A 26,433-nucleotide genomic window follows, 5' to 3' on the forward strand; every position below is an offset into this window, starting at 1 on the left:
TATTCCGTATGAGAAATATGGTTGATAAGGACGTAAAATAAAACTTTCGCGGTTTCCTATTACATTAAACTGACTGGCGAGCATACCTGTCTAAAGGTGCACCTGAAGACGAGCTATCACTAATAGGGCATGTGATTAATTACTTAATTGGAATTTAACGATGTTATGCCTTCAGTTTACCGCTGCTGGCCAATATCGAGTATTTTACGAGCTCATAGATTTAAATCATCAAGGCCATCGACAAATTTTTAAAAGCATCATCAGTCATTAACAGTTTATGTATATAGTCTTTTTCGCTCGACCACCTCTCCAGCAACCGGAATATGTAGAAGAGACCCTAGTACTTGCGAAATTCTTGCCTCATTGGGTGAATTTTAATCGGGTTTTAAACATGTCCTTTTAAACGCGCCGATGATTGGAGAGCGATCAATTTAGTCTCAATATATTAGATAAAGAATTATCAACGGATGAAGAATAGTGTTGGAAAGCTATGATTATTATAGATCACATCATCACTATTATAAATTTAGATTAAAAGCTATAGTCAGACCTTATTTATACGTTGGATTAGGATCGCTCTGCTCTTCAGCGACGGAAGTGGTGACTTTTGGAAACCCATTTAAATTTGGGGTAGGTGGTGTAACCTTTGATATTTAAATACCGGTAGTGAAATGAATACTGTTATTTAATATTGTCCAGGGAGTTGTTGGAGGAAGAAGAGGGGAATGTTGTGGGGAAAATAAAACGGGAAAGTTGCTCGAAGGAGTGAGATAAAAAACAATACTGTAATTTGAAGAAAATAAAGAGGATTTTTGTTAAAAAAAAAACAAGCTTCTAACTTCACAGTGGCAACACACTTAAAAACAGAAAAGAGTAGTAGGCTGACTGTAGCATTTTCATATCTGCCGACGATGGTGCCGCTGCCTCCATCGGCCATTCGATTGGCGCTTAGGGATACATTGCCTCTAGGCTGTTGTCGCCTCTCGCGCCTATGTCGCCTGGGTGAAGGAGTTTTGGTTGCTGGAAGAAGGTATTTGAAGAGAAGGACTGGATGGAAAAAAATCGTGGAGAGCCTAGGGTAAGGGTTGGCGGTGAAGAATCGTGGAAGGGGAAGAGGGAATGTGTTCTGAGGATATCGCCTTCAATTTATTTCAATCTTGGCCCCCGGCGGGTGTGGTGGGGTGGGAAGGTTATGATTGAAGAGGGTGCAGTATTTGCAGTCGGAGGGAATCTTAATTTCTGGCGATATAGGAGTCTATTTGCGAGCAAACGGGACGGAATGGAACAGGTTGGGAAGGAGAGTTGACTCATCGAGATTGATGGAAAAATAAATGTCTTTATTTTTTTGAAAAGACGTTGGTGATATTCCAAAATGTATTGTTTGCACAAACCTAATTACAATTGTGTGCCGATTGGGTACGAGGATAACACTAATGATGTCTGTCTTATATGCACATGCTTCAAATACGTTGGATAAATGTAAGTTTCGCAGTAGACACGACTACCACATTGTTGCATTAAAGTCAGGGGCGGAATTATGTCGTTGCTCTTAGAGGAGTAGGTGTCATTACTTTCCGCAGCAACTTGGTGATATGCAATACTTCTCAGTGATAATGAGCGTGATAGCTAACGTGTTCAGACTATAGATATAATCTTATACTGACACTCTTCCCCAGTATTTTCTTCAAATTCTTGCATAACGATCCTCTCATAAGCTCTATTCCATTCATGAGCGCCTCCTTTGGAAACGCAATTCTCTTCATGATGCCCTCACGACCGTGTCTATTTTCCTGTATTGTACCGCCCAATGAACTCGTCCGCGTACTGAAGTTTGTAAACCACCACTTTTGTCTTATCCCTCATAAGATGAGAGCAAAATAGAATAGAATAGAATTTTATTGTTCGAGGACTAGTATCCTATGGAACAGGGTTACAATTTAACCTTTTTTAGTTTTGGTGCTGCAAATGGACAATATACCAATTATTTGAATTTCATACCTGCGCATTACATGCCAATAGAAACATTCGTAGGTATTCATAAAGGAGTATACATATGTTAACATAGACAAAATTCCAATTACATGACAGTGAAAACATGCTTAGGTATTCATACAAGATTATACACAAGGGAAAAAAATACAAAGTATAAATTATGCATCTCTTCTGAAGCTATATACACACACATGTGTGAAATATATATACATACATACATATACATACATATACACTTATATATGCACACTTTCTTATTATTGTTCTTTGGACAAGAAACCAAATTTTTCGGTGTGCACAAAAGGTAACACACATACAAGAGTATACCCATGTAAACATTAACAAAAAATAAATTATACACATCTTCAGAAAATGAATAGTTACAAATATACCAAAATAATATATATGTATACACTTATTATTATGCATTGGACAATGAACCAGATCGTTTTTCATTTAGGTTTGCACGGAAAGTTTGATATAAGTAATACGGAATCAATACATAAAGAAACCAGAAATTACAGGGTTATCACGAATGAATGGTGCCGTTTCAGTAATTCATAGGAAGATATTAGGGAAATATAATAATAATAACGATCAGTAATAATAATTCCAATAATTATCTCTGCCACAGGAGTAGTGCCTCATTCAATCCATCAAGGTCTTAAAACTATTTGACTGCCGAAAAACTTGTTCATTACAATACAAAAAGCAGCAATTTTTGATACATGTCGGATTGTCAGAAAATTTATCAACTCAGAGTAAAAAGACGAGAGTGTTTGGTGATACCCGCACCTAGCCTAAAACCAGGAAAAATGCTATTTTTAAAAAAATAATAATAATAAGAAATGTTATTATTATTCCAAATCATATCATTTTAAAATTTTCGACCTAAACCAATTGATGAACTGTATTCATGAAGCAAAGACAATAATGAAGAAAGTTTAGCTGATGCTTAAATTGAAGTTGAGCACCAACTGTTTGAAAATTTGTCGAGCGACTAAGGCAGACATATTGAAATTTATTATTTACAAACAACTGTTAAATGCGATAAATTCGAAAAAAAAACTTAAGCTGTAAGTAATTCTTTTATCTTTATATCATAGTCATTCTTTTATGGTAACCATGTTTATATAGGGAAAAAGAACAACATGCAATCGAACGTACTTGCTTGTGCCGCTATTAATTCCGCGAATTGCGAAAAAATCGCTATCCATGGTAGGAAGAGGAAAAAAGATGGCTTAGATGGAGGATACAATTCGTTCCCTCAGTGGGGAGGGGGTGGGGTTTAGAAGGGGGAGTAAGGGATGGGCCTACGTGCCGAAGGAGCTTTTTTGAGCATCTCTTTTTTCCCTTTTTAAGCACTTCAGGCGAAGAAACCGAGGAAAAGCTTTCATCGGCATCTGAAGATATCGTGCGCCGGCACACAGATTTCGGCTGTTTTGCATAAGTTTTCGTTCAATTTGCCCTCTTCGATTCAAGATCTATATGTATAGCCATCTTCCTCGAGACCAGGGTTTCGAAAAAAAATGGAAGGCATCCCGAGAGTGTTCTATTTACGGCATGAAGAAAATGGGCTCTGGTAAGATCCAGTCATGAACGTGAGTGATAACTAACCTAGGTTTTATGAATGCAATGACGATGCTTGAGAAATTTTTGCCAACCTTAATTTATATTTGTTATATAAAATCGGGCATGAAATATTTATCCTTTTCGATGTATTTTTCGTAAGATTTACGTTCGATACAATGAATGAATGCCCATAGCGTTACCTATTTCAGTATTTCACATTTGGGTTTAATGTTCCGTATTACTCTTATGCCTTTTTTTGGGATTATAACATATGAAGGTAAATTATAAGCCTTAGAATTGCTTTCTGTTTAATTGATTGCCGACTCCTGGGGATCGTGTAGGAATATGTGGTAGGTAATTTCGTAACCTTTGAGAGCGTTTACAGTTGAGTAAAATTCTCCCATTGGAATTAGTGGCTTGGAATTGCTTCGCTAGAATGCGTTGCCACGTTGCCTCTTTATGTTATATTCATTTAGAAAACTTCCTAGAAAAAAAGAGTCTAGCTTCTGAATACCATCACGTGGGGATTTCTGATGGGTGATTAGCCAAAATAAATTATCTTAAGATGAGTACTCTCTATTCCAACGCGGGGATAGAAGTTAAGCAGTATTGCCTATTTAAATTCAATCTTCATTAAAAAATCCTTTTCCACTCTGACGAGGTACTCAACCAAAATATTTTCTTAAAAAAAGACGAGGCAAAAATGTACCAGCAAGTCATATTCGTCAATTTTCTTTATCGCTTGTTTTATGCATTTAATTGTCATATAAATTTAACTGATTTATTCAAGAACATCAAATGATATGTTCTACTTGAGTTAATACAAGTTTAAGATATCCTTCTTGAGTAAACTCGGTGCTACTTGAACTCAAGAAAACCCATGGTACATAAAATTTCCATGGAATAATTTTTATCAAACTTAGTATGGTCGGTGGTAAGGCGGTTTTCTGGGTGGAAAGTGAATAAATGCCAATGGTTACATGGTATCCTGATACGTAAAAAAAATTGGGAACCCAAGAAAAGCCCTTGAGGTACCCCGTCGCGTCTTGGGGTGGAACCACATGAGTAAGATAGGGAGAGAAGTTTCATGAGAAACAACTGCGTGGGTCTAGTTTATGAGTTTTGGTGAGTCTATGATTTTGGTCATATAACTGCCTGCCGCGTAACATTGACGCGTGAACCTGCACATGAAATCCGCGTCACAACGGCACCTATGAATAGTATTCCATCACAGATGAAGCTAAATATTCAACCAAAGCAATGGTTACGCCATTCAAAATGTTTGATAACTTTGTTGACCGACGGTGCAATAAACTAGTGCTTAACTAAACACTCCGAGCCTCTCTAAGGAATTGATATCCACGCCGTTGTGTTTATGAACGCACAAACTGCGTCGCAAATTTTTGGCATGTTATCTTCAGTCCCTTGTGGTTGTTATGGGCATCGCGATGATGAGGTGAAGAGTTTGTAGTTCGTCCGGCTGCCGGGCGCCACGAATCGCAGACGTCATCGAGAGAGCGAGAGGTCTTATTTCTACGGGCGGGGGAGGAAGGGATTTTATTTAGGTTGGGTAAGGGGTCCCCCTCGCTTGCACCCTGTCGACCTCCCCCACCCTTGAGAAGAAGGAGTGCTGTCGTACCCCCGGAAGTGGTAAGGGTCCCCTCTCCTGGCGCATAACAAGCGGGTCTTGCTGATTCGGGATTTGCAAAGTGAAATCCCACACTGGTGTCCGCTTCTCTTAGGAGAATATGAGAGACATCTCTTGTGGCCATTTCATCCCTCCCCTTTTCACCCTACTCTACTCCCCCCACGAATATATGAATTCAGCGAGTGTTCTTGGGCGCTGCAAACTCCCTTAAACTTCCTTCCGCCCTTCACATTTCGATGGGTTCCAAGATCTTACTAAGTTCTCGGCGCCCTGCCTGCCTTCACGTGCCTCTCCTCATTTGTTAACGCAATATTTGTTAAGTAGAAAGAAAAGGAAGTGCTCACCTTTGGAAAGAATTAGCGATTCTGGTGGTTCTTGAGTTATTGCTCTTTTCTAAAAAAAAATAACTCACCATAAAAAAAAATACCTTTTATCATCGACCATACTGAATTGACCTGGGAAAATTTTTTTAAAGGAAATTTTATACTCACTAGCTTCCATGAATTCTAATAGGAATATGCTCACTCAAGGAAGATGTCTAAAACTATAGTAAAAAACTCAAGAAGGACATTAGGGGAGTTAAATTGGAAATTTGGTATCATTTAAAGTTCGTGAACCGATCAGTTAAATTTTTTCTTAGATATTACACTATTACTTATACTACTGATTTAAACTTATAATGGAATAACACAAAGTCAATAATGAGTTTGAGAATTTTTTGAATAAATGAATTAAATTTTTACGTGCATTCAATCCATAAAACACTTAGTTATGAAGTAAATTGACGTACATGACTTCAATCATTTTTTACTTATCTTTTATAAGAAAATATATTCCGTTTCTACCATAATTATGGCTCACAATTTTCCCATTCTACTCCTGAAAGCCTCAAAAGAAGTAGACGGGACACCGTAATCGTGATGCATGAATATCAGATAGCAGCGGATTATAGAAACATAAGTAAAGAAACAATGGATTCGCACTTACATTTGGAGTAAGCTTCTTTACGGAAATGGGGCATGGGTATTGACAGTAGCGGAGAAATAAACTGTGAAGCCCTTTGAAATGTGGTGCTACAGGAAATTGATGAGTATAAAGTGGATCGATCAAGTAATTAATGAGGAAGATCTAAGGAAAGCAGGAGGTAAAAGAGGCTTCGCGAAAGTCATAATAAGAAGAATGAACAACCTAATCGGCCATATCTCAAGACATCATGGCCTGATGAATGCAATCGTCGAGGGAACAAGTGGATGACAAGAACGGAAGAGGAAGACCTCGAATAAAAAATATGGAGAAGGTTAAAGGAAATGAAAGGAGCAAAATACATAGGCGTGAAAATGTAACATGATTGGAGAACTTAGTGGTGAGCTGCGTCAAACCAAGCTTAGACTTGTTGAGCATTGATGACCATGATGATGATGGTCCAATGAAGGAAATCATCGAATGTGGATGGAGAAAATGGCAGAGGAAAACCTTGGATAAAATAGGTGGAGCATTTTTAGAAGGAGTAGATATACGTAGGACTAAAAGATAAGTAGTTTATATCTTTGGCTAAGTTATAACAACGTGTATCTCTAAAATAGCAACTTTTCAGGAGAGAAAAAAAATATTTTTCAAATTGTATATAAGTTTAATTGAAATTAAAAACCAAAAATACAACTTAAATGTACATGAAACTGAAAAAAAGCATGTATCTGCAAAGAAAGAGTTTTTTTTTGCTTGAATTTTATTTTCATCAACAGTATGAGCATTATTATCTCAGACCATCCAAATTTAGAGATACGTATAGTTAGAACTTAACCATCGATATGTTGGAGTATAGGGATGAGTCAATCCAATCTTCAGATTATTCACTTTTGATGATAAACGCTCATCATGACGTCACTTTGCGTCATAAGCAGGTATCACCAATGAGGCGGCGCCGAAAATCCGATGTCCACAGCCATCGCAGTGAGCACAATGGCCTCCACATTCTCCCCTTTCTTCCCCAAAACACTGCGGGGTGGCTATGAGATTATGATTTCTTCGCTCTGTCGGGAACGCCCTTATCGGGGTCGTTAGGCCCTGCCTTTCGACCTTTCCTTCCCCCTCGATCATCGACTGCCAATAACACTCGACACCTCCTTCTCCAATCGACTCGTCTCACTTCTTCGTTCGCAATGGGTCAATTCCCAGGCGTCCGTTGCTTTTAAAAGCAGTTTGTAAAAGTAGTTGCAGTAGTCCACAGTTATTTCAGTACTCGGCTATTTTTAGCACTGAGGTGTTATTTTCGAGGGACTAAAAAGTTTAAACAAGGGTTTTAATTGTGCCTCCGATGGATTAAAGGCCGAAGTTTTCTATATTAAAATGCTTTAAATTTCTGCTATGTGTCACATGCTGACCAAGGGAGTAATTCTTAGTATTTTCTGTTTAAGAGACATTTATTTATCTGACATCTTTCCACGGAGCGGTAATGCTTGAACTGTATGTCTGATTTATCTACGAACTAGTAGCATTGCGAGGACTCTTCTTGTCATCAAAACGAGTTGTTAGCCTTATGTATATGTATGAGATTTTTTTCTTCTTCCTTCCACAGCTATTTCAAAAATTTGTACTAATATTTAAAGTTCTTGCATCTTTGCGAGCAGTTTGAAATTCACTATGTTATTTATTGTAAAGTAAACAATCATCGATATTTTAGAAGAACATAATGAGAAATTTTACAAAAATTAATTACAAGAACTGCTCATTTTTGATCAAATTTTTCTGCTCGCTGTCGTCAGTCATCCTCGATCGCAAAATTTCTTTCTTGAATCATTCAGGTTGCCCTTGTTTATTATCAATTTTCCTAATTTTCATGACATTCATTCTAATAAATCATGTTTTCTCTAACGGTCCTAACTTGGTTGTAGTTAATGTCATGTGTGTCCTCTCTGCATAATATCACGTGTCTCAAAGCATAGATAACAGCGCTTGTTTTAATAATTTTGCCCTTGCTTAAGTATGCGGCGCTATCTTAAAAAAGTGGAAAAATAATAAAAACGAATGTTTCGTATAAATAGGGTACGCATATCCTCCAAGTTCTGACTTGGTTCCGGAAAATAGTGCTATTTTGCGGGATATCTTGGTCGTGGATATTTGTTTTCTGTTCCTCAGTTTCTCAGTTTGAGCAGATAATGATCGCGGATAAGGAGCGTAGTAGTATGTTGTGCGTAAGGGGTGCGTCCCTCCGCATCCCCTGACACTCGGATTGCTTCCTCAGGCGCCCTTGGACCGTCTGGCGCCGTCCTGATCCCTCGCTCTGATTGGCCAAACTGCTCCGGCGCACGATGTGATGAGAGTCGTCGGGAAATGTTTGAGGGATGAAAGTTGGCCATCGGCCGATGATGATTTGCGACCCGAGAGGCGAGCGGGAAGGGTTGCTTAGCAGATACACCCCCAAAAAAGGCCCCAAGGGGTCAGGGGGGGGGGGCGTGTAAGGGGTTGGGTTGGGGTAGATAAGAAGCAGCCTTGGGGCGGTCGCAAAGGGCGTGTGTGTACGGGAGTAAGACGTGGGGGGCGTTTGGCGATCGTCTTCCACAGTATTATTCGTCGCTCTCCAGTGATCTGCATGCGCAGGATCTAAAGGCGGGCATTCGGAGTTTCTTTACGAGATATCTAATGAATGACTTCCTGTTATATCAGGAAAATTTCTTTTTTTAGCATGCTTCAACTATGTAAAATTTTAGGTTTTACCGGGGTATAGGTTGATGAAAAATTTCTCGGGATTCCCACCGGGTGTGGTATTGGGTTAATTCTCCCAACGTTTCAATGGCTGAGTCTGCCATCGTCTTCAGGGGTAGATGGTTGGCTCTATATTTTCATCTACCCCTGAAGACGATGGCAGACTCAGCCATTGAAACGTTGGGAGAATTAACCCAATACCACACCCGGTGGGAATCCCGAGAAATTTTTCATCAATGCTTCAACTATTTTAGGAGCACACTGGAAGTAACTGTTATAGGCGAGGTGCAATTGATTGACATCCTGTTTTATTTGAAAAGAAAGAGTTGGTGATTTGGCGAAAAATGGCTAATAGGGCAATTTTATTGGTAAAACATAGGAAGTTGTGAGGATTGTATTTCTTTTGGTGAAAGAACAAACATTCACGGGCCTCTCCTCACTCCTTTCCATCCCATTCCCCAAGAAAATTTTCTCTCCATTCACATATTCATCACCTTTTTCTTTTCCTCTCCTTATTTCCCATACCTCAGCTCCACATGAAATCACACTTTCAAGTACCTATTGTTTTTTTATATTTGTAATCTTGATTTTCTACCGATGTATTAATCCCATGGAATGAATTTTAGAGTTTTTATGATAGTTCTTCTCTTCGCAGTACTTTTGTCAATGTATTTTTTTTGCGATCGTCGTCATCAATCTTATTCGTCATTCTCCCATGATCTGCATGCGGATCTTCCTCTTTTCAATTATCTGGAAGTTTCCATTCCAACATTTTCTCGGGTCATCTGATAACATGCATCCTATTAACATGGCCGCACTGGATTGTTTCCTTTCTTCCTCGTCTGTATCCTTTTCCACTTCCATCATCTTCTTATTGCTTCCTAACATTATCCAGTCTACTCTCTGCAACTACTCTTGAAAATTTTCTCAGTTGTCAATTACCCTTTTTCTTTTACACACCTTTTTTCCTGTGCCTCTACTCCATATGTAATCACAGTTTCAACTATTTTTTATATTAGTATTTTTTATTTTCTGTTAACGTATTTATCCCATATAATAGAATGTAGAGTGTTTATGATATTTCTTAATTTCTTGATTATTTTGTCAATCTCATGGTTACTACCTCTGCTTTTATCAAAAGATCATTGAAGAATTTTATTTCACCATCACCTCGGATTGAAATGAAATACATAAAGCATGAAGTATATGTCCACTTAAATTTTTTTCACATCCTTTACGGAATACCCGAAGATGACGCATGAATGTGTCGAAAATAGTCGTACGTGAAAACATTAAAGTGGACGTACACTACATGCTTCACGCATTTCATTTACATTAGTATGTGCCACTACATCTCGCCTCACACCGTGACCTCTGATTTAATCTGTTACGTGACTTTCGTTGCAACCTTTAAATCTTTGCTTTAAACGGAAGAGAATCGCTCCCATCGTAACGATAGCAGGCCTTCTTCAAAGTTTTGGTCCTAGTCTTCCAACGCATCCGAAATCATGGAGAGGACTTTTCTCTCTTATTCCCTTGATTTTCTCAAACTCTTAACTCGCTCCTGCCGCCAGTCCTGTCGGATGGCGCCTGTAAAGAAAGAGGGGGGTGGGGTAGACGCCCCCACTCTCCGAGTGTAAGGAACTCGGCAGCCGCGGTCAATAGGCTCGTCTGTGCACTCTCGGAGCCGACCTGTTGTTGGTCGTGCAGTGCATTTACCTTTAGCATCGATCTCTTCTGCTCTTTCGTTCCCCTCCCCGCGCTTGTGCTGACATCTATAAACGATTGACTCCAGAGGAAGTGCACATACCCTTAATTATTCTCAACGGAGAGATGTATTGTTTTTTTTTTCCTTTCGAACACTGACAGAATTATTACTAACCCTAATCAACCCAGAAAAAAATCTGCTTGCTCAGGTTTAGAGGCTCATGTTACACCAGGTTCAGGTTTAATTTTGATAGAATTTTTAATCATGTTTATCTTAGGCGGATTTAGGAGGGGGCACGTGTCCCCCCAGACGCTTGAAAAATTGACAAAATGTTTAATGCGGTCATCATTACGTTCGTTTTGTTTTGTATATTACGGAGCCTCAATCATTGAATTTAATATTGAGAACTTTCATATCAAAATAAATAGAATATTCTCGACAGTAATTGTTGTATTATGTTTTTAATCTCAAATGTGAGAAGACCTGTCAGATCCTTGTGCCCCATCCCCCAGAAAAAAAATCCTGGATCTTCCCCTGATGATTATAGAAGGACATGTAGTATTTAGTAATTTTCCTTGTCTTGATGTAGCTTACACCGACCTAGGTTATCTTTTGAAAACAAGTTCGCGATAAGCTCGATTTAGCCTTTTCCCCTCTTAAGAATTCTGCTTGAGATTGTGTAGAAGTTTTGATACGTTTCTATTATGGACGTCTTTAGTAAACTAGCGAAATATTTTGGTGATACATCGACTTGTTTCTTCGGAATGGCACGTAGCCACATGGCTATACTGGCTGGTGACAAGGTCAGAATCTAATGTTGTTCAATATCTACGAGTGACCTTGAAAGAAAGGATGAATCTTGAGGGAAGGAATGCGTTTCAATGAAGGAAAGTTGAAATAATCTATACAGTACCATTTCCTGCTTACCGTTTTGATAATTGCATGTAATTTACAAATAGTGGGCTTCCATATTGAAGTTCCGCTTCGCAACTGTCTGTTTCCATCAGTGAGATATTTCCTTCAGGTTCAAGAATAAACGAATAAGTGGTTTGAGTTATTGTAAGCTTCAACAACATATTTGTTACGATTCGACAGGTAAGAGGAGTGCGGTTATTCTTCAGTGGCGGATACATATGGAGGGCGCAGGGGGCGCGCGCCCTCCTTGCGGGGCCGCCCCCATTCCCCAGCATTGCAGATCCGGAATTGTAACTTTTTTATATCATGAGAAGGCATTGTCTTGTAGGAGGGTACAATCAGTTTAAACAAAACTTGACTAAAATTTGCTTGCGACTTATTTTTCATTACGATAAAAGTAAAGGCAGATCAAGATATATTTTTCGCCCCTACCTTGTGTTTTTTTCTGTATTCGCCACTGGTTTTCTTCAAGAGTCTAATTTATTCAGAATGGTGGGATGTGCGACTACGGTTGGCGTAAATGTGTTATACTATTCTCCCGTTTGAGGTAGGTTTACACGGAGTCTCATTGTCAGAGTACACCGGCTTATCTTGTAGCCCAAATTGGACTTCCTTTCTCAATTCATTAAAGGCCCATTCCCTTTCATTCTATCCACAAATCCTATTCTATTCTGTCCATTACCTCGCTAACATTGTATTCCTCACTATGACTCTTTATCAGGGCTGGGAAGTATTTCGAAGAAAATTATTTTAAATACATTTGTGATTTGTATTTGGTATTTCAAATACACGACCTAAATGTGTCTTGTATTTTGTATTTCAAATAAATATTTTTAGTATTTTACCATTCTAAAATAAAAAAATTCATTTGTGAAATGCATTTTAAAGTAGCTCTGATAACGCTTCTGTAACATTATGCTTCAGACATTGCTTAATTTTCGTTAGAATCGTTTTCTTTATGTTTTCAAACACCCATACCGTAACAAGACAGGCTATATTTTTTTAAGATCTCATAGTTTCCATGCAAATGTATTTTGTATTTTAAAATATATTTTAAGTTCTATTTTGTAGTTTGTTTTTCAAATACCCAAGTCAAAGGTATTTTATATTTTGCATTTCAAATAAATTTCGAGCTGAATTTTTTATATTGTGTTTCAAATTCATTTAGAGCGCTATTCTGTATTTTGTATTTCAAATTCCTCTGCCTGTATTTTTCCCAGCCCTGCTCTTGTTTTTAACATTCCCTCCGTGCTTAGCACTCGCTCCATTTAAATCTTCTGTCTTTTCCGTGTCTCATGTTGAAGCCTCCTCTCTTTATCCATTATGTCCAGAAATTCGCCGCACTTTATCCTCTGCGTCCATTTAAATCTCCCCACTCTTCTTCATGGACACATTTCGAGTGCCCACAGTCATTTCTCCTCCTTCTTGAGTGTTCATCATTCCGCTCCGTAAAGTGCTACACTCCATATCAGACCCTTCACTAGCCTTTTCTTAAAATTCTTGCATAACGATCCGCTCATCAGCTCTTTCCTATTCATGAAACGACTCCTTTTTTATCGCGATTCTTTTCTTGATGTGTTATTATCGGAAACAAAGGAAAGGTAGGTGGGGGAGAAAATTTCTCCCCGAATTAAATTTTTCGTCCGTCAGAAGATACGCCGGAGATTGGACGCTGGTCAAATGCCCAGCGTAGCTACAAACAAGAGCATTTGACTTGTGTGCATGGTAACCGATTGTCGATATCAATTTGCCCATGAATTCTCGCAATTTAACCAAAAGAAATGCCGATGTCATTATGCTTAAGTTGGAAAATAAATTTTAGGAAACTTAATTTTAAACATTTAGCTCCCGTTATTTTCTGAAGACACCTCGTGTGAAGTAGCCTCTGGTCCACAATTGTCTTCATCTCATGTTTGGAAATTTTAACTCAGTATTTTCCGAGATGAAGACATTTTACATTGGAGAAAGCGGCAAGTTTTGACAAAGGTATTGTTACTCTATATCCTCTGCAAATTTCATGGTTATAGGGAAAGCCTTTTAAGGATAAGTGCCACTCCAAGAAAGACAAAATACGACCGCCATTAGTTAAGAATGATAAGTCTCGTTAAGAGCAGGTATGACTTTTCCAGGAGTTGATATTTTTCATTTGTACATAGAAGCAGATGTTGGCAGAGTTTTACCACTTATGTCACCTGTAAAACCAGGATGATATCGCATGAAATAATCGATGCGTAACGAAGTGAGACAAAGGAGAGGTAGATCTCCGCAGTTGTATGGGATTGCTAAACCATAGTCCTAGACAGGCATGAGCGATTGCACTCCTAGCGTGCTAACTACCGGGTCTTCATTGGTTTTATTTAGCCCTTGATATAATAGTGTAAGGAATAACAAAATATCCCTCAGAAAGCCGTAAAACTCACCATTTTGAAACGTCTATCTTAAAATTCCGCAATTTATTAATCTCCCACCTACCGCTTATCCTGGTGGGTATTCCATACCCCCACACATACCAGTATTATTTGCACTTAAAACCCCCCAGGCTTAATTCCTAGCTGCGCCCCTGTTTGAGGGCATCTATCGTTTTAATTGGCGATTCGGATTAGTTATTGAAGAATTTCCGGCCGACGTCCTTCACCTTTTCCCCTAGCGGTGCTTCTAAGGTGACCAGGCACAACGCCGCATTCGCGACTGTATGCCTATGATCAGGCGCCGTTGGAGTGACGAGTCTTCTTAAGCGCACCGCACCCGACGTGTCTAAGCGTTTCGTGAGCGCGGCCGCGGGTGGCAGCACCTCCGCTCGCTCTCTCTCCCCACCCCTTTTAGGCGCGCGCAGCCGACGCCCCCGACGCTGGGGCGTCGGTGGAAGGGGGCGAGTCGGTGAGTGGGAGGCAGGGGTGGGTATAGGGGAGAGGATTGGGGGGGGGGGCAAGCATTTTTTGGCTCTGCCTCTTACGCGGGGGAGTCCCTTCTCGGTGAGCTCATATACGCGCGATTTCAACCCCCCCTCCCCATTCCACCCTATCCCCCTCGTAGTGCGAAAGGGAGGGGGAGGGGGTGTGGGTGGGATGGGGGCGGTGTGTGCGTTCAGTCAGACGTCCGCACGCTCCGAGGCGTGCCAGTCTGCGACGAGCGGTAGCGGAGACCGTAAGCCTTGTCCTCAGAGACAGCGTGTGTTTGTGCAACTGTTGTGTCCGCCTCTGTGCAGCGGATGGATCGTCTAATGGATTTCGCCTCCCTCAGTCCCATTTGATCGCTCAAATATATATGCTTCCAGCCGTTCCGATTTGTTTCGCTCGCGATTGGCATTGACTTGATTCGCGCCTTCCACTGCTCTCCGCTTCGCGTGACGCATAAGGCGTTCGATTGCATCCCATTGCACCTCTGCTCATCGGATTGTGCACGTTTGAGCCGAATCTCCGCGCCTGGTGTCACGGTTTTCTCTTTATCCCCGTATTGTTGGAGGCAGCTTCGGTGGGGCACGAAGGGGGCGCGACTTTAGGGCCCAAGACCTTGAAGGAATTGCATGGTGTGTGGAGGTAGCGACCGGTAGCCTAGAACATTGGTGCCATAGGAAGTGTGGAGAGAAACAGATTACCGGCTTTGGAATCAGTCTGCGATTAGGCGCCAAGAAGACCACGGCTTGAAGTTCCATTCAACGGACGGAGTTTAGTACTTGTGAAGTGTCCTCCACTCAACATTCAAGGAGTGAGCGGGTGAACTCCGAAAATTCTCTGCCAATGCCGGAGCTCAATACCCGGCCCAGGTGGTGTACCGTCCCTCCATGGTACCTATTCTATTCTATGAGTTGAAATTCTCCAAGTCTAGAAGACGTCTAGTTCTCTTGAAAATCGCCCCGTGACTTCTTTCCCCGTTTGCGGAGTCGTTGCCCTTGGAATCTTTGCGAGTTATCGGCCAAAACTCTTTGTCGCGCAGCTCCCGGCTGCGGGCCTATCCAACCGCTTTTCTCTCATCCACTCGGTCAACCACGCCGACTGTATCTCGTCAGCAGCCCTATTCTCTTTAACTGATCCGACGCGATTAGAGTATACCGGCCGAACTGAAGCACTCCTCATTGATCTGTGGATTTTCGCCGTGGGATCATTGCCCGCCGGTCATCGAGACGACCTTTTCTTTCCCGTGTGCTGTCGTGAAGTGTTGGTGAAGTGGCGCGGTTGTGTCATGGGTGCGGCGTCGTGAAGGCACCCGCCATGCCTCCGCCGTCGTCCGTGGCGACGGACCAGCTGGCCGGCGAGGGCGTGTACTGGCGGCTGCAGATCAAGAGGCGCGGCAACACCACCATCTCCCGCACCTCGCCTTCCACGCCCACCGCACCCGGCCACCGGCGATACGCCCAGGTGGGCAACGCGCTCTGGAAAACGTGGTGAGTCGTCGATAGTTCGAGCAACTACATAATGCCATTTGGCATTTTACTGCGAGAGTGTTTTTAATGTGAATGGAGTGAGAAAACCCTCCACGCTTTGTTCGCACACTAGCTCCTATTATCTAGAGAACTTTGGCCGTCACCTGGTGAAATTACAACGAAATTAATAGACTAGAATTTGTACTTTTACACAATTACTGTATTACACAACCAGTTACAAATACGTCTGTCATCATCATCATCATAAGTTTCAGATAAAAGGAAGTGGTAAAACCTAATAGATAAAATTATATAAGAACTATGGTACCACTGAATTTTGCACAAAAAAATGCAGTCGTCACGGTATGTACTGTATTAGCCATGCTGGGCATATTACTTCACAATCATCATCATAAGTCAACGATTCTAAGATTGGTAAACGCAGCTCTCCATTCCTCTCTCCTATCCGAAAGCGTTTTCATAATGACGTATAATTTCTTCTCTTTTACATCCTTTATAAACCTGTCCTATGTAACTTATTCGAGGCCGTCCCTTGCTCTTCTTCCCGTCCACCCGTCCTTCTAAGTTTGTTTTAAATTAAATTATACATCTGTGCCATTTTTAAATGATTCCCAAGTGAGCAATAACATAATTGTGGACTAGTTAAAGCCTATTGTTTCAAGTGGACTTGTTCCCCTGTCAGATTTAAGCTAACTCTCGCTCTATTGTTCTTTTTCCGGTGTCGTATAATTTGTTTAAAATTTAAACTATCATGTAGAAAATTTCAGGAAAAAAAGGGCTGTTACTTTACAGTAATTGCCTTTATCTCAAGTTTTACTTTGCATTTTCTCGAATACAAAATTTTCATATTTTAAAAGCCGATGAATATTGACAAGAGCGTGTGCTATGTTTATCTCGGAAGCTTTAACGCAATAGCGTAAGCTTTAAAGTAGAAATACGTCAGGAAAAATAATTGTTTTCCGAGGAAGAAGGTGATATGCACGGCCTTCATTGAACACCTCCTTCTAGAGCGATCTTTTTCGGTTGCGAATACGCTTAAAACGTGAATATCCAGGGTTTATAAAGTAGACTTTTCCAAATAAATTTGAATATTTTGATTTTTGCCGATTAATTAAGACCCCAGGTTTAGTTTTCTTTTATATGTGAGATACAGGCATAAGTAAAACAGGGTCTAGTCTGCTTACCCTTCAAGGTGATAGCTGAACTTTTAAGCGAGTGATCCGTCACCAGAAAGAGACTGATTGGGAGGTAGGCAGGCGTCCTATTAAACCATCTTCATTGTAATACCATTTTTATTGGAGCTCACCTTTTTCTAAAGGGATTTCCTCCTTCCTCTCTCATCCCTGCACCCTGATTTTGGCCAATTCCCTGATTACGACCCAACTTCATTGAAATTAAATTCGTCTATTCTTAGTCGAGATCACCATATTATCTCACCCTTCTTCCCTCATCCTTAGACCGGGATTTTTTGCCGACTCCCTTATCAACTTAATGATTAGATGGCGATATTCTGTGGAACCGTATGACGAGTAACACAATGGCAAAAACAACGTTATGGTCCACAGATTTTTATTCGCCGGCCCTGGTTTTTTCAAACTGTGAACATTACGTAGTTTGTTGGATCGGTAAAAAAAGTCTGTTTTTGTCCGTCGTCATGAAACCGTTTCCCTGATGATGATATCTAACGTCGATAACGGTCAATTAAATATAGGGGCGCGATGGATTGCGTATTTATTTCATTCAATTTGCTGTCGAGTTCTAACAAAGCTAACGCACACTTTCTTATATTCGTGTTATGAAATCCAAGTACTCGGACTAGAGAGAGGCTGCACTCTAGGCTTACATTACTCGGGCGATTGAGGATGGATATCTTTAGGAGCGACACGGAGAACATCATATTAGAGCCCCGCAATATTTCCCCATCCGACAGAAGCGATAAATAAATAGAGACATTTTGCCGAACGGATGTGTATGAGAATTCTTTTTTCCCCGAACAATAGAGGACTTTAATCAATGCTAGCTGTAATTTCGGTCGAGAATTTCCTTTTCTGGTGTTTTAACACCACACGCATATTGAACGGCTTGCGGGGTAGTGTATAGATATTTCGAAGGAAACTATTGTGCAAAGTAAGAATGGGTACTACCAGTCCTCTAGTTCACACCCTTAATACCACCTCCTCACCAATTATTATAATACATTAACAAATGTCAGGTTAGAGTATATCCTTTTTATTTGTAAACGGCTGGTGTTCTAACACCCCCGCCACCCGCCTTTTTTAGGCGGCTTGCGGGGTAATATGTAGATATTTCGAAGGTAACTATTGCGAAAAAGTGAGAATGTGCACTCCCAGAATCCTCTAGTTTATACTTTGAACACTACTTATCCACCAGTTATTAATAGGCTTTAATAAGTAACTTGTTACAACAAATAATTTGTTGATGGCTTCGTATGGAATGGTCCCGGATTCAAATTTATTTTAAATTAATTAATTAAAAATTAATCCTTTAGGCACCTCTAAATTAGCCAAGAAACTACCTATAAATTATCCATTTAAACGTAATTTGAGCATTTATTTTTTTTATTTGTTCTACGGCTGGTGTCCTAACACCCCCTGCCACACGCCTCTTTAGGTGGCTTGCGGGGTAGTATGTAGATGTTTGATGTCACTCGGCCGTCTGCCTTCACGTTATTGTGCACATTGTGCGCAGTGCTAAAAGTGGTACATTAGCACTTGCACAAATGTATGCTGCTGGCTTTGAGCGGCTTTCCCTCTCTCTCTCTCTAGAACCTCCCCGGAAATTATTTCAACTGCGACCCTTTTTGGCCTCTCCCGTGTGAGCCATTTATTTTTTCCCCTTTGCTGACTCCCTTTGTCTCTCTCTTGAGCTCGAAATAATTTCCAGCACCCCCACACACATGTCCACGGCAAATTGTGCAACCCCCCTCATCCCCCCCCCCCCCGACACTTTGACCCCCCCCCCCCTAAAATGCTTCCGGAAATCATCCTTCCTCCAGCCAGCTTCGTATCTAATCTTCTCTCCACCACCCGTTTTCGGGAGGGAGCGGGCAGGCGACTCTTTGGATAAAGCGTTACTAATTTACATTTTGCTATCGAGTTGACCTGGCCAGATTTTGAGCATTTTTTTTAGTAAATATTGAGGGGAGCATGGTGGATCAGTGCGTGGAGCGCGTGGTTCTTGATCGATCGGTCCAGGGTTCGTATCTACAGTTAATCCCTCGGACATCACTGACCAAATGCAAGGTGGCCCAGGGAAGGGAAATGGTCCCCCTACCATGAATATTTGTTATTCTACCGCCTGTGGTTTAGTTTTAGGTGAGTTCTACCCTCACCTGCCAAAATCAACCTCCGGTGTTATATTGAGCGATTGAGAAATTTTGCTAGGGTAATAATCTGGCTAGGTAAAACAGAGTTATCGCGAATAAAATCCAATGGAGAAGTGAAAAAAAAATGAAGTGAACTTACGCAGTTTATTTTTTTAACATCTCCTCCAGGTTTTTCTCTTTTGTTAGTTAGATTCATTTTCGGAGTTTGTAAATTTACCAGTCGTTAGTCACGCCAATATCACTCCAAGTGGGCGGGCGCTCCGCCGCAGGTTTATCGCGAATATAAATTGCACTCCTAAATTTTTTATGTTAAGGTATCTTCAAATGAAAAAAAGGCTGCTTAAGGTGTTCAAATAGCATTTTTGACGCGGTATATAATGCATATTCAAGTTTCATATTTGACCCATAATTGTTTGACTTTGTTGTAAGTACGTTGATGTTTGCACGTATGTCTTTGCTCAATTGTAGGTCTTCTTTATATTAACATCTGATATTCTTTGTATGTTGACGATAATGTATTTTATTTACTCTGTTTTTACATATACACAAGTTTTGATACCCTAGTTTATGCTATTAGCGTAACGGTTAGCGCGATTCACACTGTCATCTATCATAGCATCAACAATAAATAAATGGCGTGCGCCACGTTCTCATTGGGCCGTCAAGATCTCTTCGATGTCACGTGGCTCCTGAGGCGTTGGGTGGATAAATGGTCCGGATATCGGTAATAGTGCCTCTTTCATTGAAAACTGAATACATTAGGACACAGGCTGTGAGAGCTCGGAAAGCAAAGTGTTCGACAATTTTCCTTGGGCGCTCCCAACGTTGTGTTAAAAGAGCAGCGGATAGTGCCAATCTAAAGGAATACATTCACCGTTCGAATTGAAACTATCAATAGTCATCAGTGAATCTGTTTCGTTTTGTTCATTGCAAGCGTTAGCATGTAATAGTAGTACTCTTATTTTCAATTTCTCTGGAATTGAAGCCTGTATGACGCCGAATCTGCCTTATGTCGAGTCCCATTGTTTAATTGTTAACCTAATGGAAACGAATTATTTTTGCTTTTCGGCATATTTTATTACTTGTAGTCAGCAAATGTTTGTGACTTTAAACAGAATTTATATTCCCTCCTGGGGTTTTTCATCTTTTCTCGATAAGGATAGCCTGTGGATTCTAAGAATGAGTAAGTGTAGTGCAGCGTGTATGGCTCATACAAATGCCTCTAATCTAGATAATTTTGGTGGTCAGTTTATTCGTTGCCGAAAATGGTGAAGTACAGGTAACGTACTCTATGTTGTGCTCCTCCTAATGGGCAGGTGGTGAACAAGAATCGTACGCAATAAATTTAAAGATGTAAGCCTAGAGTACACGAAGCGTACACTGTAATGTTATTACTGGGAAGTAACGTCAACTTACGTGTCGTTCACCTTTCGATTATATATCGTCTCGGGTAGAGTTCCAGTGTTGCCATTGTTGACATTCATTTACGCGTAAAATGGGACAATCTGCGTTTCATTCACTTTCAGTACTCTTCGTGTCCGCTACCTTCAGACGAGGAGTGCAAAATGTATACTTCACTGTACGTTACAATTTTCGGTAGAGGTTTGCTATGGCCCACCTGTTTTATTTTTATTTTCATCCAGCTCGCAATCAATACTGCTTCACCCCATTATTATGTTATGCGCCGGGCGATGGGTCATTATGGAGTGTTTCCCTTTCGTTGGAGCGACTCGGTCGATGAAAATTGAATGCGTGAAAGTTCAGATGAAAGGGAAAGAGCGCGTCACCTCACAAAATGCGAGTGACCGGAAGTCCGCGCTAATCGCCCGCCATTCAGGCCACCCAAGCCTCTTTCCTCATGCTAGTATGCAATCATTTGTTTTTGGTGATTTAAATAGAAAAGATACGCCTAGCTCGGACTCTAATCTGTGTAGCCTCGAATTACTAACGACTCCGGAAAATACGTAAGTATTTTTGTCACCGGAATATCGATTATTTCAAAGAACCCGTTTGACAAAAAATGTAATGTGCTGAATTCGCTAAGTATCAACGAACTCAGGCTTAATGTATAGAAAATAACATGTTGCTTCAACGGATTAAGAGATTCTTCGGTTTTCCTGAGCCACGAGTTAAGGAGGGATAACAAGAATTCTCGTTTTTACTTTTAGTTCATTAAGCCAATTTAATTTCACTATTTTCATAAGTTACGTGTAAATACAATAAATAATGTAATTTTGCGCAAGTTATACACTTATAGAATGTCTGCAAATATTTTTTGTGCGTATAAATTCATGTTTTCGAATTAGCTACTTTCACGCATTCGCGTAACACCAAAAAGGATTACTGACATGATACATTGGTAAGTCCAAAAAATTCCATTGATTTTTTTTTAATTTGAAACAATTGCACTTTAGAGAGAACAGTTCGTAAGTGTTCAGATTTAACCTGCCGGCGAATGCCGTACGCAACGTGTTGTTAGTACCATTGTATTTTTCCATTATTCTTAATTATCTTGCTATGCATTTCATCTCTTAAATACATTTTAAAAATTTGACTTATCAAGCCGTTGAAACTAATATAGGCGTTTATTAATCGGTGAAAGGTGTTACAAGCTTTTGGTTTATGTCAAGCTCGCCTTACCTACGAGGTTCTCGAGATGTCTTTACTGAACTGAACCTTGGTCTGCGTCGTCTCTCGGAAGACTTTGGCTGGGTGAAAAGAGGCAGTTTTGCCTCCGAAGTGTTGCCGTAGTTGCGCGCGAAGGTGCTCACTTGTTTTGTTTGCGCGGCGATATTAGCTGGTGGTGAATAACAATAAGCAGCCCTACCGTTGGCTCTCTCTCTCTCTCTGTTAATTCGAGCTCACCCCAAGGGCGCTTTTGATTGTCATGTTTGCCGTCCAATCAATAGAGGCCCTTGCAACAATGGAGGCTATTAACAAGGATTGAGCGAGAAAGTGAAACGAGGTTGTGGTGTCGCTAAACACATTCGCTGGTCTGTGTACTTTAGATTGCACTTTCAACACAACTCAGTCACCAAGTCGAGTCGTCGATTACGCTACTCAGGAAAGTGGTTTCCTCCATTGTTGCTGTAAAAGCCCACTGAGACTTATAGGGAAACAGGCAGATATAATGTATTTTTTAGGTTTATTGAACGTATAAAGACCGTCGGGCATTCAAACAAAAAAATCTAAGAAAATTGGTACTTCAATAAAAAAAATGTTTTGGGCCAATAGGGCCTTTTCCCGACGTCCGATATCGGTTAGGTTTAGTTTTACTAGATTTAGTGTGCTTTCGCACGCGCTCACTGGAAGCCTGTCTTTCTCATTCTCCTTCACTAACACTGGAAAGGTTACACTGGTTCCGTGTACAATTGATTTTTCCCCTTCGTGAGTACTTGCTCACTTTCATCGCCGCTAAAGATTTGGTGTATATACTCAGCGGCAGCTGGACCGCTTCCGGGTATAAAGCCCGGATGATTTTTGACAAAAAAAAGTATATAAATATTATAGCAAAATTGTAAATTCAAATAATATTCCAATGTAACCTTTATTAATAAATTTAATCTAATATTTTGCCAATGTAACAAATTTTACAAAAGAAATGTATTATCTTTAAATTACTAATTATAGTTATAAGTTTCTGCTCAATCAAACAGAACACTACACCCACAACATAAACAATTGCGCAAAAAACCGTTCAAATGTCATCTGGCTGGTTAGGGTGAACTGGTTTCATAGGGACAGCGGGAACGCGCCTGCGGCGCATCACTTAATGCGTGTGAGGGGAATGGACGGGCGAAAGGGATCAGATGTTTTCCCAGGCCTGTATGAACCAAACCGAAACATTGTTGAAACGTGAAAACTATGGGAACTTCGGAAAATTGAAATTAAATTAAGTTGAAACCCTACAACTCATTTATGGAATCATTAGAAATTTTAATTTGTTTATTGCTGACCATTTGTCGATTTATGTTAATTTTAATAGAACAATTTAAAATGAATAATGTTCATAAGTTTCGATGCGTATGCTTCGCGACGCGCCAAGCAATTGTAGGCTGCGATAGCTCTACTTCATAGTTATTACGAGGCAACCTTGAGGACTGCGTCTCTGGATAGCAGATCCAATCTCGTTAAGCATCTAACTGTAGAAGCAGAACTTTCTCTGCCTTCCCAATTTCACGATCATGCTGCGGTGACCCTCAGTCGTAAAAATAATTCCCATTTCAGAGTTTGCATTTTGTTTTGGCTCGTGGTAAGGACCACGGTCCGAATGGATCTCAGATCGTTGCTATAGCGACGGATACCGTAAGATAGGATACTCCAGTTGGCTACTTAAACGTGTTTAAACCCACCGTGCAATTAAATAGTTTACCTAAGTCGTAACTCTCCTCGCTGTCGGGCAGAGCGATCCTGTTTCCACGGAGAATAAGTTATTATTAGTACTTACTTCAAAACACTACATGTAACAAGTAACACTGTACGCAGTAGTTACGGTATTTGTTGTAGCATCAGGCTTTTTTTTTGTTCCAAATACTCCTTATTTGCTCAAAGATACAGTTTATGTTTTGCCTCACTACTTGGAGCAACTTTCCGTTTTTCCTCTCTCCTCTCATTAACAGCTCCCTAGCAACATCAACCATTAAATATCAAACGTTACAGTATTTATTCCAATTTCAATGGGGAATTCCAGTGCAAATGGCGATAAAAAATATGCATCGTGCTGAAAATTAAGTGAAAGCAGTTCTTCTCTAACCTCCGTAGTATTCGTAAAATTCCACTTTGAAAATCGTAGAGTAATGTTGCACTCCAAACGACCCATCACCATGTTTGCTGAGCGTGACGTCAGTCTCCAGTAAACAATACGTTTACGTGGTGCCAGTAGACTTTTTATCCCAGTTTTAGAAAAACCTATGAATTTCAGTGAAATTTATTTTTTATAGCGTTATATGTTAATTTCATCATCTATCTTGTGAAATATTTATCCTTAATAATTGACAGTTTTAAAGAATGTATGCATACTTATTACTTTTTAATCCTCCTCATCTACGGCGATTTCCACAGTTTAAGATTTTTGATCTCACTTTATGTTCTGGTGTCACCATAGCCCCAACAGTGCAATCGCTCAAATTTATAAAAAGTTGGACCTAAAAAACTGCTGAAACGCCGTATGTCTCTTTTCCAGACCTTAGGAATGCTAAGTAAATCGGCGTAAAAGATGATCCGTTGTATTTCTCCAAAACGTTAACTTCACATATGCCAGTATTGCACCAAGTACACATTAAAAGATATGAGTAAATGGCAGTAGTTAAATGATTTACAAACTAAGCTTTAGATTACTTGCGAACGAGATTTTTGATTTATTTTATCTTACATTTCAATTTCGCAGCTTCTCAACTCCGCGCCGAGAAATCTTCATTATTGGAGAAGAAATCATCGACCATGAATTAATTTACCTTCAGAATATTCCCTGTTTGCGTCTTTTTGAAGTCGAAGTCAGCCTTTGCGCAATGCACGCACCGTAAAAACTGAACTATTCACAACTGTTTTTGACACACCCCTCAAGTTAGGAATCAGTATCGTCGTAGATGTTTGTTATCGCTGTTGCTATTTTCTTATTGCCATGGAGCGAATCTGCCTCCCTGCATTCTGGAGTCACAGGGCGTTCTTGTAGCGCGAAGGAATTTAGTAATTTTTGCGAACTTTGAAGCTCTGTAGCAACAAGAATAATGAGAACTATGAAGTCATGTTTTGCATAACTTATTAACTTTAAATTGCTTGTCTAGACATGTAAAAAAGTTATCCTTTTAATTTTACGAGAGCACCCCATTATCAACCAAACTGCGAAATTTGAAACGCGTTATGGTGGTGATACTTCGGTGTCTTTCCTAGTCAGCATAACTTTTCCTCTCTTCGCTGCATTCTCTCATACTTTCAAGACAAGAGTTCTCTTCCAATCGTCTCGCGGACGCCATCCATTTTGCATTTACCTTGTCCTACCCATATCACTAGTGGATATTTGCGACAAATCCATATTTTCCGTCTTTTCCCGTTACATACTTCTCCGAAGGCCGTGCCGCAACATCATGGCAGTGTCATTGGTTTGTCGTAGTCATTTTCCATGTCCTTTCGTCGTAAGGAAGTCTTCGCATATTTACTCATCCTAGAGAACGCTTGGACTCCGTAATCTTCAAATTTTAAGGTATGTTTGAGTGTGCTTGTCTTGGAAACAGGCGGTGAAAGATGTCGTTGCCAATGTAGGCGTTTCCGCAAAAAGCGTTTTCCTCTCTAGTTACTTCTTCGAAGTCCTTGGTGCAAATATTGGCCGCCCTTACTATCTTTTACTGGCTATCCTTACTGGCTCTTAAATTTCCGTGTCCTTCTGCCGCAAGGGACTTTCCTCATTTTTTTCAACCTGGAAAACTCCAACTTTTATAAGTATCCCAAATTAAAGTACGTACGTTTTTGTCATGGAAAATTTTGTCGCAAAAAGTCGTTCTTGGTTACATGCTAATTTGCTTATATTTACTTCTCTTTTCGATATCTATTAATAACCTCGTCGGGATTGTTGAATTTAAGAAGGCGCATCACTCTCCTTCTACTGCTATTTTTTCCTATGGTATTATTTGATTAAAACTTAGCCATCATCTATAAATTTTCATAGTGTAATTATTTTCATAGTATTTTGTATAGCTCCTTGAGGTAGGGATGAGAAACTCAAGATAGGAGTAGGTGGCCATAAACTTAAACTTATGAGAGAATCGTTATGTGAGAGTTTATAGAAAAGGCTGGTAAAGATTCTGATTTGCAGGGTAGCGCTTTATGGTGCGGAAACATGGACACTCGGGAATGAGGACGAGAGAAGACTTGAGGCATTTTAGATTTGGGTCTCCGTCCATCGGATGAGTTGTTAAGCCATGGCCTTTAGTTAGGACTAGGCTAATATCGACGCCGGGTTTCTCTCATGCCGAGCGACTAAGGGTACTCATATTAAAATTCATTAATTATAAAAAAAAAACTATTTGGAACGAAAAATTAAAAAAAATGCAAATTTTAAGTAATTTCGTTTTCATTTGAACCATGCTCAAAACAGCATTTTTATTTTATGTAAACCTGGTGTTTATTTAGCTATGAGATAGTTCCTCAAATTTTACTCGCAAAAATTTGGGATG

General features: G+C 40.2%; 1 protein-coding gene across 4 annotated transcripts in view; it reads left to right on the forward strand.

The window, feature by feature from the left end:
* LOC124154433 (protein sprint) overlaps window positions 1–26,433 on the forward strand; it is a 373,236-nt gene that overhangs the window by 202,399 nt on the left and 144,404 nt on the right. For 3 of the 4 annotated variants that reach the window (XM_046528143.1, XM_046528144.1, XM_046528145.1), the window contains exon 1: window positions 14,647–15,918. The exons of the other annotated variant lie outside the window; for it this stretch is intronic. In XM_046528143.1, coding sequence (XP_046384099.1) covers window positions 15,746–15,918 — 173 coding nt within the window. In that variant the 5' untranslated portion in view covers window positions 14,647–15,745. Of the gene's footprint in view, window positions 1–14,646; window positions 15,919–26,433 lie in introns of those variants that run through there. 4 annotated transcript variants of the gene reach the window in all.

Source organism: Ischnura elegans, chromosome 2 (genome assembly GCF_921293095.1).
Source record: "Ischnura elegans chromosome 2, ioIscEleg1.1, whole genome shotgun sequence".
Taxonomy (NCBI): domain Eukaryota; kingdom Metazoa; phylum Arthropoda; class Insecta; order Odonata; family Coenagrionidae; genus Ischnura; species Ischnura elegans.